The following is a 16,350-nucleotide window of genomic DNA, read 5'->3' as shown; positions in this document are numbered from 1 at the left end:
GCTTGATGATTTATATATTGAAAACACTCTCGCAATCTCCATTAAGATGAGTTTTATTCAATTTTACCATGAAATGTTTCCATCTCCAATCATTGAAGGCTCCCATGATCAAAACATCTGGCTCATCTTTCAAAGTGGAAAGACTTCGATTTAGGAACAATTCTATATCTTGATCAAGCTTCACTACCTGAGGATAAACAAACATTTTATTCCCTTTTGAAAAGTTCTCCTGAGCTAGGTCCTCAAGCATCTGCCTGTACATATCAGCATCGAGCTCCACCTTTTTAATTGAACACTCTTCCATCTCCGGGTCATGATCCAATGAAATTTCACTGTGATTGAGCAATTCTGGTTTTGTCAATTCTGTTTTAGTTTTATACTCATCAATTTCAGCAATAGTTCCACTTTCCTCACTGTCGCTCGTAAGTACATCCAAAGTCTTTCTTGTTGACAGCGTTCCATCAGCTTCATTTACAATGTCACTCCCAACCACATCCAAATGCTTGCTTCTAAATGGTGTACCATCTCCCTCACCCTCTTCACTCTCAGCAAGTATTTCTGGAGTTGATGTCTCAGTTGCATCATCGTCTGTTACAGCCATTCTTCCATTTTCCTCTGTTTCATCACTTCTTACTGCATCTAACAGTTGGCTTGTCGATACAGTTCTGTCAGATTCATTTTCAATTTCAATATCTTCATCAGAGCCAGCTTTCATTTCTGCTGGTTTTTAACTGGGTCCAGCCCTCCCGCCAGATACGACAGTCCTCGAACCATCTTCATCTCCACTGTCGCTTTTTTCTCTCTTTTGGGTGCTCGAGTCAACTCGTGATTTTGGCACAAAACCCTTTGGAACAGCACCTTTTGGCCTTGGAATCTGCCCTTTTCTTGGTCTCCTCCGTGAGAAATCTACGAGTTAAAGATAATAAACAGGGAAGGGAAATAAAAATAAAGTTAATAAAATGGATTTCAATATGCATTAGAATAGTATCCTATTGAGAATAAATCAATAACACACTGACCTGCACTTGCGATAATATGATGTGAAACCCCCATTCCTACAGAATCCTTTCGCCATGGGGACAACTGAAAAGAATAAATGAAAAAATAAACAGACATATCTCAACCATTAACCACAAATGACACTCCATTTTTTCTTTTTTAGTGCGACACAAATCAATATATATGTCCATCTTTACTGCAACTATCATCCTGCGAACCACTCGAAAAATTGGCTTACACAATGACTAAAATACAAAAACTACTCATCTTCTTTCACGATTTAATCGAGGAGGAAGGCAGTAAAGATCAAGTGAAGCCAAGCAATTTTATGTGAAAATCCCCATCAAAATCTTCAACAAGTAGAGCATAAAAAACAGTTTACGGAGCACAAAATCAAACAGTTTCCAATTAACTTCAATCGAAACTAAAATAAACTAAACATTAAACAAAACTCAGCAAAAATAAGACGGAGGAAACAGATACTAAGACTATTAGAGAAATTACTGGTGAAGAAGAATTAGCTCTGCCAATGGAGAATAATTCAATAGACGCTCTAGTCTCTAACCGAGTTCTTCTCTCACAGAAGTGTTTTGTTCCATAGCAGACGGGTCTCTGAACATGCAAAGCAGCCTCCATGACTAATCTGCCACTCTGTCTTCGCTGCAAAGAAGGCCATAGATCCTTTGACAGAAGTCGCGAGAACCAATGATCAGATTGATGTCTGTCTCTGAACAAAAATAATAATAAAATATTCAAAAATATATCAATGATGAAACATTAAATAAACACCCGATACTCTCATTCAAATTGATAACGCTTAGCTGGTTGGTGGCCTTGGACTCTTGTCTCTTGGAGTCTCATGACTCTCATCCGATCTGAGCCACAAGCATAAAAAACAAAACTCTTCTGTGTAGCCATCCTACAAAGAAAGGAATGAGTTGATTCCAATCTGACGTTTGAGATAGACTCAACTGGGGATCACTCATACACTCAACAGATCAACAACCACTAAGGAGACCACACAGAATGAGCCGTAGGATTAGAATTCATAAGAGATCAGAAGCATCAGACAGCAGAAAAAAAATCTATCTGATGACAGCAGCACTAGTTTTCGTGCGAAGGGCAGAGATTAGTAGGGACCACTTACCGGTGATCAGTTTCTATGGACGTGTGATTGGCATTAGAGGGACATTTATGTAAAACCAAGACAACCACCCTTTGTGACCATGTCACGTCTTGTTGTCATTTGCTTTAAAAATCTCGAGCTTTCAGGGACCAGACAACCAAAAGGCAGACTATTTCAGGTATTACATGCCACGTGGTTTCATGAAATCGCGGAATAAAGAATCTAACCGAATCTACTCTCATGCTTTTGGGGCTTTTACGAATAAAGTGGGCCTTTCTCGTGAAAACGCAACGTGGATATGAGAAAGCCCAGCCCAGTGGCAATAGGTCGTTTTAACTGATAATATAATCCCTTCTCTTGATACCACATGTATAGAATCTCACCAAAAAAATAAAAGATACCACATGTATAGAAGGAATCTAAAGTCTAAATCTTAGGGTAAGCAAACTTCTTGGTTGCCACGAGTGAAGAAATGTAAGAATCATTTGGCTTTTTTTGGTTTATTAGACACACGAGTGAAGAAATGTAATTATAATGGCTGCTTCCACCTGTTTTCCAAACGGTGGAAATGTTATAATGGTTGTGCGGACTACTTAGCAGCTTTGGTGAGGTCCCCTGTTGAGATCTCATTATGTATTCACTCTCTTCCTCTAGCTCTTTCTGCTATTGTTAGGAATGATGCTAGTGGTAAGAGATACCTCAGATTGTAATTTTCTTTTTTATTTCCTAAATATATAATACAAGCTCCTGTTTTACCAAAAACTTCTTGGTTGCCACCTGGTAGGGATCTTAGAAAAATATATATTTTCTTGTTGGACTAATCCAGATTAAGATAAAATTATTTGAAACACAGATAGAATCCAAAGTACCCCTAGCTTAAAAAATAGGAGAATGGATTATTTATATTTAATGTGATGTTTAGAGGTAAATTAGGAACTAAGCAAAAATAATTTTGAAGATTCTTGAAAAAATCGAGATGTCTCATACGTTACGCATGTATTATATGAAAGTTTCGACTTATAGAGGAAGTACCAGAGAGTAAAATGAGAGATCCAGTTTCTCTTCAACATCTTGAAAAGAAAATCTCTTCAATCATGAACATTTTTTTACCACGTTAGATCATATTTGGAAAACTAGGTTTTGACTGGGGTGAGTCGCCCAAGTCGAATCAAAATTTTGGAAAACTAGGTCAAGAGTTGTGTAGGCTAGGTCAAGGTAAAAATGGTGAGACTCAATCAAAAATTGTCTAAGTCAAATAAAACTCAATATTTTTACCCAATTCATGACAAACTCGACTAGTATAATCGTTTTTTTAAAAACCATAAAACCGGCTCACTTAGAAACTGAGTTGAGCAAAATAGTAAATCCATATTCTAAAAAAATATTCTTCTCACGGGCTAGTTGTTCTCAGCCCTCAATATTTACAGTTACAAAGCAGGTTCATGTGGAGTGTCATTGTACAGAGCGCATTAAGAATGCCAAGGAAAAATACTTGATACTTCCTGAGTAACTGATTACCAATCCAGTGATGTCTAGACTCTTTATTTTGTGATGGATATTTTGATATCATTCGAAGAATGTAAACATTTAGATAACTGCTGGAACTCTTTAAATGATTTGAGAAATATCATTTTGATTCGGGAAACTTTTTAGGTATGTAATATCCTATGGCTGTGTAAAACGTATGAAGATTTAAGTATGATGATCCTTTGAACCTATGGTTGTAAATCTAAAAATTATATTAGTTGTTAATTGATAACAAAATTACTTAGAATAATTAGTACTTAGAAATATCTAATTACTAATATCGTTCAAGGGCCAGCACCAATATCTCATCCGAATTTGGGGGCACTACAACATGGTAACAGAGAGATTTTTGAGGATTCAAAATTATATAGATTTGACGATGGAGATCTAAAAGTGTCAAAAATAGTGATTAGAAATAGGGTAAGTGACCTAAAGACCAGTCTATGGTATCAAAGTAGGGTTCAATGATGGGCTATGACTATTGAGGATGGTCAATGATCTAAGATGGAAAAGCAAAATTAGGAATCAAGATGTAGGGTCTAATTCACTTTGCTTAGGATTATGAACTGAACAGAACATGACAAAATGGAACAGACAACAGTATAATGCATGGACAGTTAGAGACTTGAAAAATTGTACGTGAAATCATTTAACAAGATCCCCATAAATTAATGCATAAACGATTGATACAGTAAGGATTTTCCAAGGCTAGTTGAACTTTACCAAACATAATAAAAGAATGTCATAAGATATTGACACTACTAGTATCTTATACAAGAATGGATGACTTAAGAATAGAACAATATAGAGCACTACAAAAATGACAGAGAGACATGAATTGTACTTTGAATATTTCTTCTTATTTATTTATTTTTGTTTTTATATATGAATATCTACATTTACTTTTCCTCTACATTAGTTAGTTTTAAAGTGGGATTCAATATCCTTCCTGTTATTTTCATGTCATAAAATTTTAAAAAGATTAAAATGAACTAGAATCCCTCGTGGCACGCAACATCGATCAAATCAGACCGAGGTTGTGATGCAAGATTACCATTATGCTACCGAAATTTTAATAGATTTTAGGGCATATGCGACGTTGTCATAACCCTCAGATTCGAGTAGTGATATAGTTGTTTAGGGATATATATATATATTTTTTTGGTAGAAGTTCAGGGATATTTTATTGCAATATAGGATTGTTAACATTACGAAGCTGCTATCAAATTTCATATTAGGAAATGATATTAGGGAAATAATTAATCATTATCTGGTTATGGATACCAGAGAGATGGCACCCCAGTTTAGAGGAGTACGCAGAACTATTCCTTGGATCGGAGGATGCCCCTTACTGGGATACTATGACAGCCCATCAGGTTGTTGACGCAGTAGCGAGTGAGGAGGTGCCACCCTAGTAGTTGACAGAGTTCATAACACCAGATGAGAGTGTCCCACTTCCCCAGCACCATACAGAGGGTGTGGCATCAGGTGGGAGCGCTCCACCCTAGATACCTAGAGAGGGTGACACGTTACCACCTCCTCCACCTGTAGCTGCATGGTCGCAGTATGATGCCATGACCATGATTGGTACTCTTGTCGGTGTCATCCACGAGCAGTCAACACTAGTAGGGGCCAGCCGTCATGCTCCTCATGCCTAGAGTTCACGGGGTCACAGGTCTTGGCTCAAAATGTATACCTTGTCCATTGGAGTGTCTATGGGTTTCGAGTAGTTCATATGGAATCCCTCCAGGACCTTCTCTATGTAAGTCTCTTAAGACAAACTGAAAAAATCCCGACTTATAACGTAACTATCCGTAACTTATTTTCAACCCATTAGATTGCCAAGCCTCCATAAGGTATCATAATCTGATGCAACTGCATATATAGTTTTAGTGAGTTGTGTGGTTTTGTTAAATCCTCTACTTTGTGGTCTCCAAACATAGTTTGAGAAAATATTTAGGCTCTGTTAATCTCCAGATAAAAACCATGTGAAAGAAAATTTTATAGCTAAAGTAAGCAAAAAATGTTGGGATTTTACATGAATTTTTCGCTCAGAGGGTGGATCTTAGTGCAACAGTAAGGTTGCTCCATTGTGACCAAGTGGTCAAGAGTTCGAGTGTCTAGAAACAACCTCTCCTGAAAGAGGGGGTAAGACTGCGTATAGTATGACCCTGCACAGACCCTGCAATGGTGGGAGTGCCTTGTGTACTGGATACGCCCTATTGGTACTCCGACCATTGCACTCTCTATGCTCTTGATTTTTCAAATCTCTATTTTGCTGTTTGGCAAACTTCGTTTGGGTTGAGTTGTGAGCAATCTCTCTCTCTCCTTAACAAAGGTAGCCTTTGTTATTCATTTTTATTTTCATGTTCTTTTATTAACTCAATTTATAAATGTTGGGAGTAAAAGAGTTATCATAATCCCAAATTGATTGTCTAAAACCTGGAGTGTCTTCACATATTTGCTGATCCATCTATATAGAATTATGATCTAAAATAGATCCCTACTTTGGAAATCGGGTTTTGGAACAACACGGAGTCGGCAACAGACCCATGTTGATGGTTTGGAATCAGCCAGAATCGGTTCCCCAGAACCCTAGAGTTGGTCCTTAGATCTAAAAACAGAGCAATTCTAGGGTTTTTGGGCATGAATTGGCTATATCGGATCAATTGGAATCGGGATCAGTCACTGTTGATCTTGATCTTAATTTGTCGATTCACCAAACCGATCCCCGACCATTCTTCTATTGGGTGTTCGATACAAATTTGGAGGTCATGTTCCCATCTTCCTCCTTTTTGTGAATTTGCTTTTGCTCTTTCTGAGCTCGTGGATTTGAGATACTTGAAGTGTGAGACAATCTTATTGTTTCAAGGAAAAATATCTCCTCCAGTTCCCTGCCCGGCCTAGTTCCACTGTCCCTCTAATAAGGAGGTGGGGGGTGGATTCCGCCCAAGCAGAGTGTTTGGGGAAGGCAGGGTGGTCATTGTGCCCCCTTGTTAGGGGACTGGAGAACTGGGCTGGGGAGGGAATTGGAGGGGTTAAAAATCCATGGGGATAGGTGTTATAATTGTAAGATTTTAAAACTACGTGAAACTTTTTCTCAATCCTGGTCAACTTGGGATATGTGGGCATAATTTCTCTAAACAAAGGTTAGGATTCACATTTCCAAAGATCTTGGGGTACATATAAAATAGAAGGGAAACTTACGTTTACAATCCCTGTGGTTTCAAAATATTACGTCTACCAACCCTAAAAATTTCTAATTACATCTGTACCCATAAATTAACTCTGTTAGTTTTAATATAGAAAGACAACTTTGCCTTTTTATATTTGTTCTTATTTAACTCAATCCACCCAGAGTGCTAACTCTCTTCTTCTGCTGCTTCTTATTGTCAATAGTAAGGCTTGTTCTTCTTCTTCTGCTTCTTTTTCTTATTGTCAATATTAAGGGCAGTGAGACCTCTCCTTTCTTTTGCTTTGCACCTACAACTTCAATAACATCAATTTTCAGAGGTTACTGAACTTCTAGGTATTTATCATTAGTACCAGATGTAGAAGCAGTTGAGCTGTCATCTCTAAAAGGCTTAGGTGGATGTGATATAGATGCCCTATTTTATTTTGGTGTATCCTACTCAAGGGCCCAAAGGCCAACTACAAGCTACGGGGAAGGCTAAGACAAGCCCACAATCTACAATCAGGGGGGGAGGGGAGGGGGAGAAAGTTATCTTTTTTGACACAATATGCAATCCAGGATAATCGATCCCTTGACCTCCTAGGGGGCATGCACCAACTTGCAATGCCACCAACCAACCGAGCTAGCAGTTGTTTGCTACAGATGCCCTATTACCCTTGCTGAACTTAGCCCCAGGAGACTCCCAAGAGTCTAGCAAAATCTCCTTCATTTCATGGGCAATTTTTCATAGAATTCATTTATGACGCAGATGGAAGGAGCGATTGATTCCAACATTAAATATAAAAATAAGATTAATTAAAGATCTATAAAAAAGAATGAGGTTAATACCAAAATCTGAAAGCAAAGATCCAAAATAACCAATGAATCGAATAAAAGGAAAGAGCTTTCAGGATTCGCCAAAAAGAAGCAAACAAAATGCATCCACAGCCCAAAAAACAATAAGGCTACGTTTGGTAAATGTCTGAAAAAAGAACCCCCGTTCTTGACTAGAAACGTTCTTTGACGTTCTTTGTTTAGAACGACGTTCTGAGACCAAATATGACTGTTTGGTTACGGTTTCAAGAACACCGTTCTGAACGAAAATGGTGTTTGGTAAAATCTGTTCTTCCCTATTTGATGTTAATTACAATAATGCCATTTCCTTGTCAATTATACCAAAAAAATACGTGTAAAATCCTTTTCTCTTACCAACCTTAGCATAAAATTAAAATATCTCATTAACATAACCAAAGTAAGTATAAAAATATTTCAAATTTCAAAGATGCCATTAAAATTGGGTTCTTGTGTAGATTAGCGTCATAACTGACTATGCTACGTACAATTTAATAAAAAGGCCCTTGGTGGATTCAAACCACCATCCCCTTGGAACATACTCATGTGCCAAGTGCTCTACCAATTTGAGCTAAAGACCCATCAAGTAAAGATCCAAAACAAAAATATAACAAAAAATATTAAAGTAGCATGAAGCTCTACATGAGGAATGCAATGAGCAAAGGTCTAAAAAAGAAATACATCAAGGTCTAAAACAGAAATACATCATTCCTCCTCCCTTGGCTCGCAACTGAAAACAGATCTTCTTCATCAATGGTTGAGTCCTGTGTTCGATTGTAGGTTTTTAAACTTTGGGTCTCTCTTATATGGATCACTAGCAAAATTTACTAAATCATCTATGGTGAGAACTTGACTTCAATGTAATACTACAGCTCTGGAGTTCCTGCAAACCCATAACTCATGAATACTGAAAAAATTATCGCTAAAAAAACGATCAATGCTGCCCTTACTGACTCCATTATGGTGATGGAAACTTCCACCAGAGATGTCAAACCCATCCTCTGCTTTGGAGTCTGCAATCTAGCACACATCAAACAAAATGATCTTTTTTCCACCATAAGATTCTTCTTTTAAAAAAGAAGTTGCCTTTTCAGTTTTAGTTTACATGTTGGAGCTACAAGTACAAGAAGTTTAAATATGGGTAATTTCTGAAAACCAAAAAAATTGAAGTAGAAATATTATCAATTAAAAGAAGATCAGAAACACTGTACCATAGAAAACAGCATAGACAATTTCCATAGTGCAACTCATACTCACCAATCTGTGAGAAACCCAACAGCCACTTAAACAGCTCCGAAACCAGTAAGTGACAACCAAATGTCTATTTAGAGGAGCACCCAATTACCCATAAACTTAAACGGCACCCAGCATTTAAGAGGGTTTATAGAAAAGCAACAAATCAAAGTGGATTTAAACTTGTAGTCAAAATTTCGGATATTGTTTAATGATCTGACTGATTAAAAGCAAATAAATTCTGAAAGCTTAGATCTCATGTAGTAACATAATATAATAATAAAATGCACTACTTTATTACTTAATTAACAACTAAACAAATTATCTAGAAGTCACTTGCAACTCAGGCCAGATGGAGAGGACAGGGACTCCAAACTAAACCTTCAACTCAGGCTAGAAGACTAACGGATATGTCAAATGCAAACTTAATCTAAAAGCTTCAATTTTTATGATTTTCCTTCTTCCCTGGTTGATTTCAGAATCTGAAGGTCTATCCCATATACCTTGTTGTGAGACCTATGTAGGAGATAAGAAGAGGCAGAGTTGGAGAACAAATGAAGAGGAAAAGAGAAGGATTTGAGAAGAAAGGCTCAGAGATAAGATCTGTCATTGAAGAGCTTTCATCTGTCAGAGTTAAACCTGGGGTTCATCAGGATACAGACCTAATCCCCTCAAGGCCCTTTCTCTCCACCAAAATTCTTCGTTTGTTCCCTCTCTCTCAGACACGCACACACACACAAACACATACAGAGCAATTTCTATTCAGGTAAATAGAGAAAAGAAAGAAAAAAAAAACCCAACTAAATCGAGTAAAAGAAGTTCAGAACAAATCGAATTTTATATTTCACTTGCAAACAGCCATTACAAGAACGCCAGAATCGTGCATTCTCATGCTCTACAGAACAAGACCTTACAGAGAGAGGGAGAGAGAGAGAGAGACACCTTCACACTTTAGTTGCAGAGAGGATCCTGCTAGAGAGGATCACTGTAGCAGAATCCTTCAAGTTGTTGCTCCAAATCCTTAGACAAAGGAGAAAAATGCAAAGTCAGATCTCCATCCCAACAAACGACAGACAGAGAGAGAGAGAGAGAGAACGAGACAGGGAGAGTGAAAGGTAGAGAAGGTAGAGAGAGCAGAGAGAGGAAGCCACAGAGAGAGAGAGAGAGAGAGGAGATCGACCTGCAAGTTCGCCTCCTCCTCGTCTTCCTTTCCACCCAGATCTGCCTTTGGGTTTTCTGCGTTTTTGGGTTTTTTTGGTTGTCTCCGAGGGTTGCTCACGACTTTTGATTGTGAATCGCGATGACTTTCGTTCTTTGTTCTTTGCGACGGTCTGCAAAGAACGTTCTTTTGGCAAAGATTCTTTCCGATTCGTTCTTCAAAAACAAAAAAAGGAACCATCAAACCAAACATAAATTCACCTTTTTTTTATTCTTAAAGAACGACAAAACAGTTCTAAACTGTTCAGACATTTACCAAACGGTAGCCTAAACAGAAAAAATCGAAAGACACCTTTACATTATCGAATCCAGCAAGATGAAGCAAAGGATCACAATTGAACTATTTGCAATTTTTAGGGTTGTATTTCATCTCATCACCTCATTGTACAAAATATGACACATGGGAGCACGCTGTCACGGCCCGCCCAACAAAGGCCCACGGGCCTAACTTGCAAGCCCATGGACTTAGACATTGGGCTAAGACCTAGTCCATGGCCTAGAACTCTCTACACTAGAAGAGAATCTAGATATGTTCTAGAACCTCTAGAAACAAAGATGATCAAGGAAGTTTCTAGAGAAGCTTCTAGAAAAGCTTTGTAAATATCTAAGGAAGGAGGACAACTCTAGAGTTCTCCAAAGAGCTAGAATCTTCCACAAAGGAGGTGGGAAAATTCTAGTTCCTTAGGCTAGAAAGTTCTCCACCATTGGATGGAGAACACTTGTACAAATCCTAACCATACATTGTAAGTTGAGGTGCCTATAAATAGAGGTGGCCTCATTTGGCTAAGGCACAACCAATCAACCAACCAACCACCCAATCAATCAAGCAAGCTATCAAGTCTTGTACTAAAAGCTTTCAAGTAATTCAAGTGCATTCTTTCAAAGTCTCTCTAGTGTTCTCTAAGTTCTCTTCCCAAGTCCCTTGCTAGAGTTGTGGAAAGACTGACTTAGTGCTAGTGTGAGTGCTAAGTGCCGGCGCGGTTGCTTAGTAAGGTCTAAGGCCGTGACAAGTGTGGTATCAGAGCTTCGGTTGCGAGGGAAGATATTTGTAGATTCGACATCATGGCTAACGAATCGGAAGTGCTAGACATGATGGTGAGCGAGCAAGCCCGTGGGAGGGAGGCCATTCCCACCAAGGAAAGGCGAAGAGGCAAGGACAAGTCTGTGGACGTTAGTGGAGCTATGGAGCCACGCCTAGCTCGGGTGGAGCTAGCAACGGCCGAGGTGAAGGAGCGCCTCGATGTTGTGGAGCAAAGTGGGGAGGAGCTCGAAGGCCACATGATGGAGCTCAAGGAGGAGCTAGTGGGCCAAATGGGGGAGCTCAAGGAGTCCCTACAAACCACTCTCAACACCATAATGCACGCCCAACAGGAAGAGTTTGCCAGCTTCAAGGCTCAAGTATGGGAAGCATTGGCCAAGATGGACGCTCGCATCGATGAGGTACAAGCGGATTGGGCAATGTGTAGGAGGGCAGCGGCCGGGGGAGCCACTACCTCGCGTGAGGTACCTAGGGTGGAGGTACCAAAGCCCAAGCCATTCGATGGGAAGAGAGATGCGCGGGAAGTCGACAACTTTGTGTGGCACATGGAAAGGTACTTCGAGGCGATGGCACTCGAGGACGAGCCGACTAAGGTGCGGACCGCAACACTTTACCTCACCGACACGGCAACTCTATGGTGGCGAAGGAGGCATGCCGACATAGAAAGAGGTACGTGCACCATAGACACCTGGGATGAGTTCAAGAAGGAATTAAAGAAGCAATTCTACCCAGAAAATGCTGCTTACTTGGCTAGAAAGAGCCTTAAAAGGCTGAAACACACTGGGTCTATTAGAGATTATGTCAAGGAATTCTCAACACTTATGCTTGAGGTCCCTAGTATGACCGATGAAGAACTTCTCTTCAACTTCATGGATGGTCTCCAAGGTTGGGCCGCGCAAGAACTACAACGCCGAGGCGTGCAAGATCTTGCTTCGGCCATAGCAGCAGCGGAGTCATTGGTGGAGTTCAGGAGAGAAGATACTGCTAAGGCCAAGAAGAGAAAGAGGAGGGCTAGCAAAAGAAGGCGATCGACAAGCTTCAAAGACGGGGAGTTAGTGCTCGACAAGTCCCTAAAGGAGGTGTTTAAGGAGAAGGCTCGCCAACACACTGGCCCATACGAGGAGAGACATGGAAGACTCAAGTTGTGGCACAATGGACGTTGTTACTTCACACGGGAGGAGGCTATACAGGCGTTCATGCAGGCCATATACAGAAGTTCTCCAAGAAGGTTGCGACGAGGGCGTCGCCAACTTGGGCGGGGGAGAGTGTCACGGCCCGCCCAACAAAGGCCCACGGGCCTAACTTGCAAGCCCATGGACTTAGACATTGGGCTAAGACCTAGTCCATGGCCTAGAACTCTCTACACTAGAAGAGATCTAAATATGTTCTAGAACCTCTAGAAACAAAGATGGTCAAGGAAGTTTCTAGAGAAGCTTCTAGAAAAGCTTTGTAAATATCTAAGGAAGGAGGACAATTCTAGAGTTCTCCAAAGAGCTAGAATCTTCCACAAAGGAGGTGGGAAAATTCTAGTTCCTTAGACTAGAAAGTTCTCCACCATTGGATGGAGAACACTTGTACAAATCCTAACCATACATTGTAAGTTGAGGTGCCTATAAATAGAGGTGGCCTCATTTGGCTAAGGCACAACCAATCAACCAACCAACCACCCAATCAATCAAGCAAGCTATCAAGTCTTGTACTAAAAGCTTTCAAGTAAGTCAAGTGCATTCTTTCAAAGTCTCTCTAGTGTTCTCTAAGTTCTCTTCCCAAGTCCCTTGCTAGAGTTGTGGAAAGGCTGACTTAGTGCTAGTGTGAGTGCTAAGTGCCGGCGCGGTTGCTTAGTAAGGTCTAAGGCCGTGACAACGCGCAGCCCATAGGCAAACTCGGGTGCCCAGAATTGGCCTTGGCCTTCTCAACGGCATCGATCACAAGGAACCCATATTAAAAAGAAATCCCCAATTTCGTTGTTGTTTGGGGAGAGAGAGAGAGAGAGAAAATGGCTTGCAAGGAAGAGCTCTAGTGGTTTGGCCACAGGTTAAAAATCAAAGGGAATCAAGGGGTATTGAGCTCTAGTGGTTTAACCACTGGTTAAAAATCAGAGGGAATCAAAGGGAATTGCAATGGCAATGCTCGGTGATGGTGATTTTCTACTTGGGTGATGGAGGTTGCAGCAATGGAGATTTCCATTTTCTACACTTGTGGGAAGATGAAGTTTCATCCCTAGTGAAGGTAAAAATGTAATAGCACTTCATCCCTATTGGATGTAAATATGGAACGAATTGCTATTAAGGTATTATGGCCATTTTTGTTAAATTTGGGTGATGACATCATCACTTTAATTGTTCTAATCTACCGGTAGGGTACGGTTGTAAGATTATTTCAAAATATAAGGGATGCTTTTAAAATACATCAAATTTCAGTGTGGTAGACATAATATTTTGAAACCACAGGGGTGGTAAACTTAAATTTCCCAAAATAAAAAATATTGAAAAAGATAAAAGAAAAAGAGGCCACCCGAAGGACCGATTTGGTAAAGTAACAACTTGGCAGGACCAATTTGTCTGCAGAGAGAAGAAAATGAAAAACAAAAACAATAGTTTCAAATTCCATTTCGTAAAGGGATAAATAAAATAAAATAAATCAGAGTCCGGCTTTAGAACTAAAAACTTGTTGCACTACTCAGGAGCTCTCATGGTAAGAAAACAACAAACAAAAAAGAAAATGGCGGCAAAATTTTTTATATACATCCCATCATCCATGGAATATGGGTCACGAGACCTGCCTTCATTGAGATAAATTGGAGCTCCAAAGGCTTTCCAGACCCTGGTTGTATTGTCAAATAGGTAGATGGCTTCCACAAGTTCATGGTGTTGTTGGACATGGTTTTGAGACGGTTTGCAGAAAGTGAGAGGAGAAACCTGAACTGAACTGCTGTCATCCCTACACTTCGAGCTTCTGCATCAAGTCAAAACAGCCAGTGCCCATCTTCACTGGCAGCCCGAGGCAGATTCTTGCAGATGGAGCCTCCAAGTCATCCATCTCACCATGATAAGCAGCATCGACAATGAACTTAGATGCTGTCTCGAATGTCATCTTGCTGAGGGGAGATACAGATTCAGCTATGCCATGTCTGCTCATTGGGCGGTAACGACCAGAATGGGTCATGAAATCAGCAATGAGGATCAGATGCCGGATATTGACAGATATTCCATAGGACCCAAATACACCTTTCACCTCATTTATGATGGTTGCCCTGGCAGCCTCTACTCCATATGTCTTCAGCACAGCGTGTATGTCATTGGAAACTAAATTCTCGATATTAAGGTCATCCTGCATATTCCAAAATGCATGGAAATCCACCCCAGCAGTCTGCAGTGCCGGAGTATCAGGATCTACATTCTGGCTAATCACTGTACATCGATCTATTTTCCCAGATTTCTTGATGTAAACATTCTTGGCAGTCTTCTGGGCAATCTGCAAAATCATCACACCAACAAGAAAATACACTCAGCTGTTTCACTATTAAAGCAAATTGAACATCAAATTGAGTAAATTGATCCAAATCTGTATGCTTTCCAAGTAGTTGGGTGACATGAGATTGAAAAATGATTCCCAAGCCACGTGTAAAGGAAGTTTAAAGCTTTCATTACAGGATTGTTATATTGTCAATATGCAACGTACACAAATGATCTAGCACCAATTATAAAAATAATCATGGGAGTGCTGAACTTAAAATAAACTTAGCTTCTGCTGTTGGTTCATGCTTTGATAAGGTGTCCTTGCGTTATATAAGAAAATGGTGCTTCACCCCTTTCTTTTCACAGAATAAAAAAATTTAACAATTTAAGATGAGCTACACAAGGGGAAAAAGGTATTTCCACATATTCCACAAATGAAACAGGGATACTCCATCTTCCAAAATCTGCCATTTCAGGATGTAGAGTCCATGTTGGATGCAGACATCAATTCTTCTTTTCATAAATACCAGAAGCTCAATGGCAAGGAAAGCAAATTTGTTTCTGTCTATAATTACGAGAAACTTAATGGCAAGGAAAGCAATTTTGTTTCACCCCGATGAATTTCTCCAAAAGTCTTGATCTACAACTAATAGATTATGTCAATAACATTGGGACCCATTAAAATACTCTGATAGTTTCTTATACAGGTTCCCCTGATTCAGGCTTCAGTTTGAGATTGAGTAGCAAGGCTCTTGAGTTCTAGTGCTTTAATTTGCATGTCATTAATGTGAGAGTGCACTGGTTGAGCAATTTATGTTTTTAACTAATTTATATTGAGAAATGTATTTCTTTTCATCATGAGAACTTTCACAGTATCTGGATTTCATTCCCATTAAATATATCATAAAAATTTGAATGTATTTCTTATCACTTTAAATTATTACAAATGAAGCTAAGAGTGGGGGGATGGCACGGGTGAAGAAATATGAAGATCTCTATAACAACCTGAACACCAAGGGAAAAAGTTATCTATAAGATCGTTAAGATGAGGGAAAGGATGAGCAGAGATTTCGCCCATGTTAGATGCATTAAAAGTGATGATGGTAAAGTACGAGGAGAATGGAATATTTATTTTCTACAGCCTACTTAATGAAACCAATCCCAGTTATAGTGGACCTCGGAGAAGACACTACTCATCAACTCACCTGTCCGAGGTATATACGTGAAATTAGTTTTTCTAAAGTAAAGAAGAACTAAGAAAGATCAAAATAGCCTAGGCTACTAGCCTAGTTGGGGACCCAATAGTAGTGTGGAAGAGGTTAGGAATCTATGGGTTTTCATTTCTAAGCTGTTTAACAAGATTATGTGAAGAAGCTTTGTGGTCCCGATTTACAAAAATAAAGGTGATATCCAAAGTTGCAACAGTTAAGAGGCATAAAAATAACGAGTCATACTGTAAAATTATGGGAGAGGGTTATTGAAACACCTGAGAAAAGAGACCACTATTTTGGAGAACCAATTTGATTTTATGCCAGGAAGATCCACAATAGAAATTATCTACCTACTCAGGAGACTCATGGAAAGATTTAGAGAGAGCAAAAAGGATCTCCATATGGCCTTTACCGGTCTAGAGAAAGCTTATGATAAAGTTCCTAGGGATTTAATATGGCATGTACTAAAGACAAGAAATGTTTCAAATAAATATGTGGACATAATTAAAGATATG

The 16,350-nt window shown here is 39.4% G+C and overlaps 2 protein-coding genes across 2 annotated transcripts; both read right to left on the bottom strand.

Annotated features, from left to right (window-relative positions):
• Nucleotides 1-10: 10 nt before the first annotated feature.
• On the bottom strand, nt 11-730 carry LOC122643556 (soluble starch synthase 3, chloroplastic/amyloplastic-like). The gene is made up of 2 exons (XM_043837169.1): nt 534-730; nt 11-470 (listed from the first exon to the last, which is right to left on the bottom strand). The coding sequence occupies exons 1-2, from the start codon at nt 713-715 to the stop codon at nt 11-13; spliced, it is 642 nt and encodes a 213-aa protein (XP_043693104.1). The 5' UTR covers nt 716-730.
• LOC122641447 lies at nt 556-1,650 on the bottom strand. The gene is made up of 3 exons (XM_043834682.1): nt 1,504-1,650; nt 1,020-1,083; nt 556-906 (listed from the first exon to the last, which is right to left on the bottom strand). Exons 1-3 carry the CDS (start codon nt 1,633-1,635, stop codon nt 728-730), a joined length of 375 nt encoding a protein of 124 aa, XP_043690617.1. The 5' UTR covers nt 1,636-1,650; the 3' UTR covers nt 556-727.
• Nucleotides 1,651-16,350: the final 14,700 nt, after the last annotated feature.

Source organism: Telopea speciosissima, chromosome 10 (assembly GCF_018873765.1).
Source record: "Telopea speciosissima isolate NSW1024214 ecotype Mountain lineage chromosome 10, Tspe_v1, whole genome shotgun sequence".
In the NCBI taxonomy this organism is placed as follows: domain Eukaryota; kingdom Viridiplantae; phylum Streptophyta; class Magnoliopsida; order Proteales; family Proteaceae; genus Telopea; species Telopea speciosissima.
The sequence above is the reverse complement of the archived record's forward strand: the minus strand, read 5'-3'. Positions and strand labels throughout refer to the sequence as shown.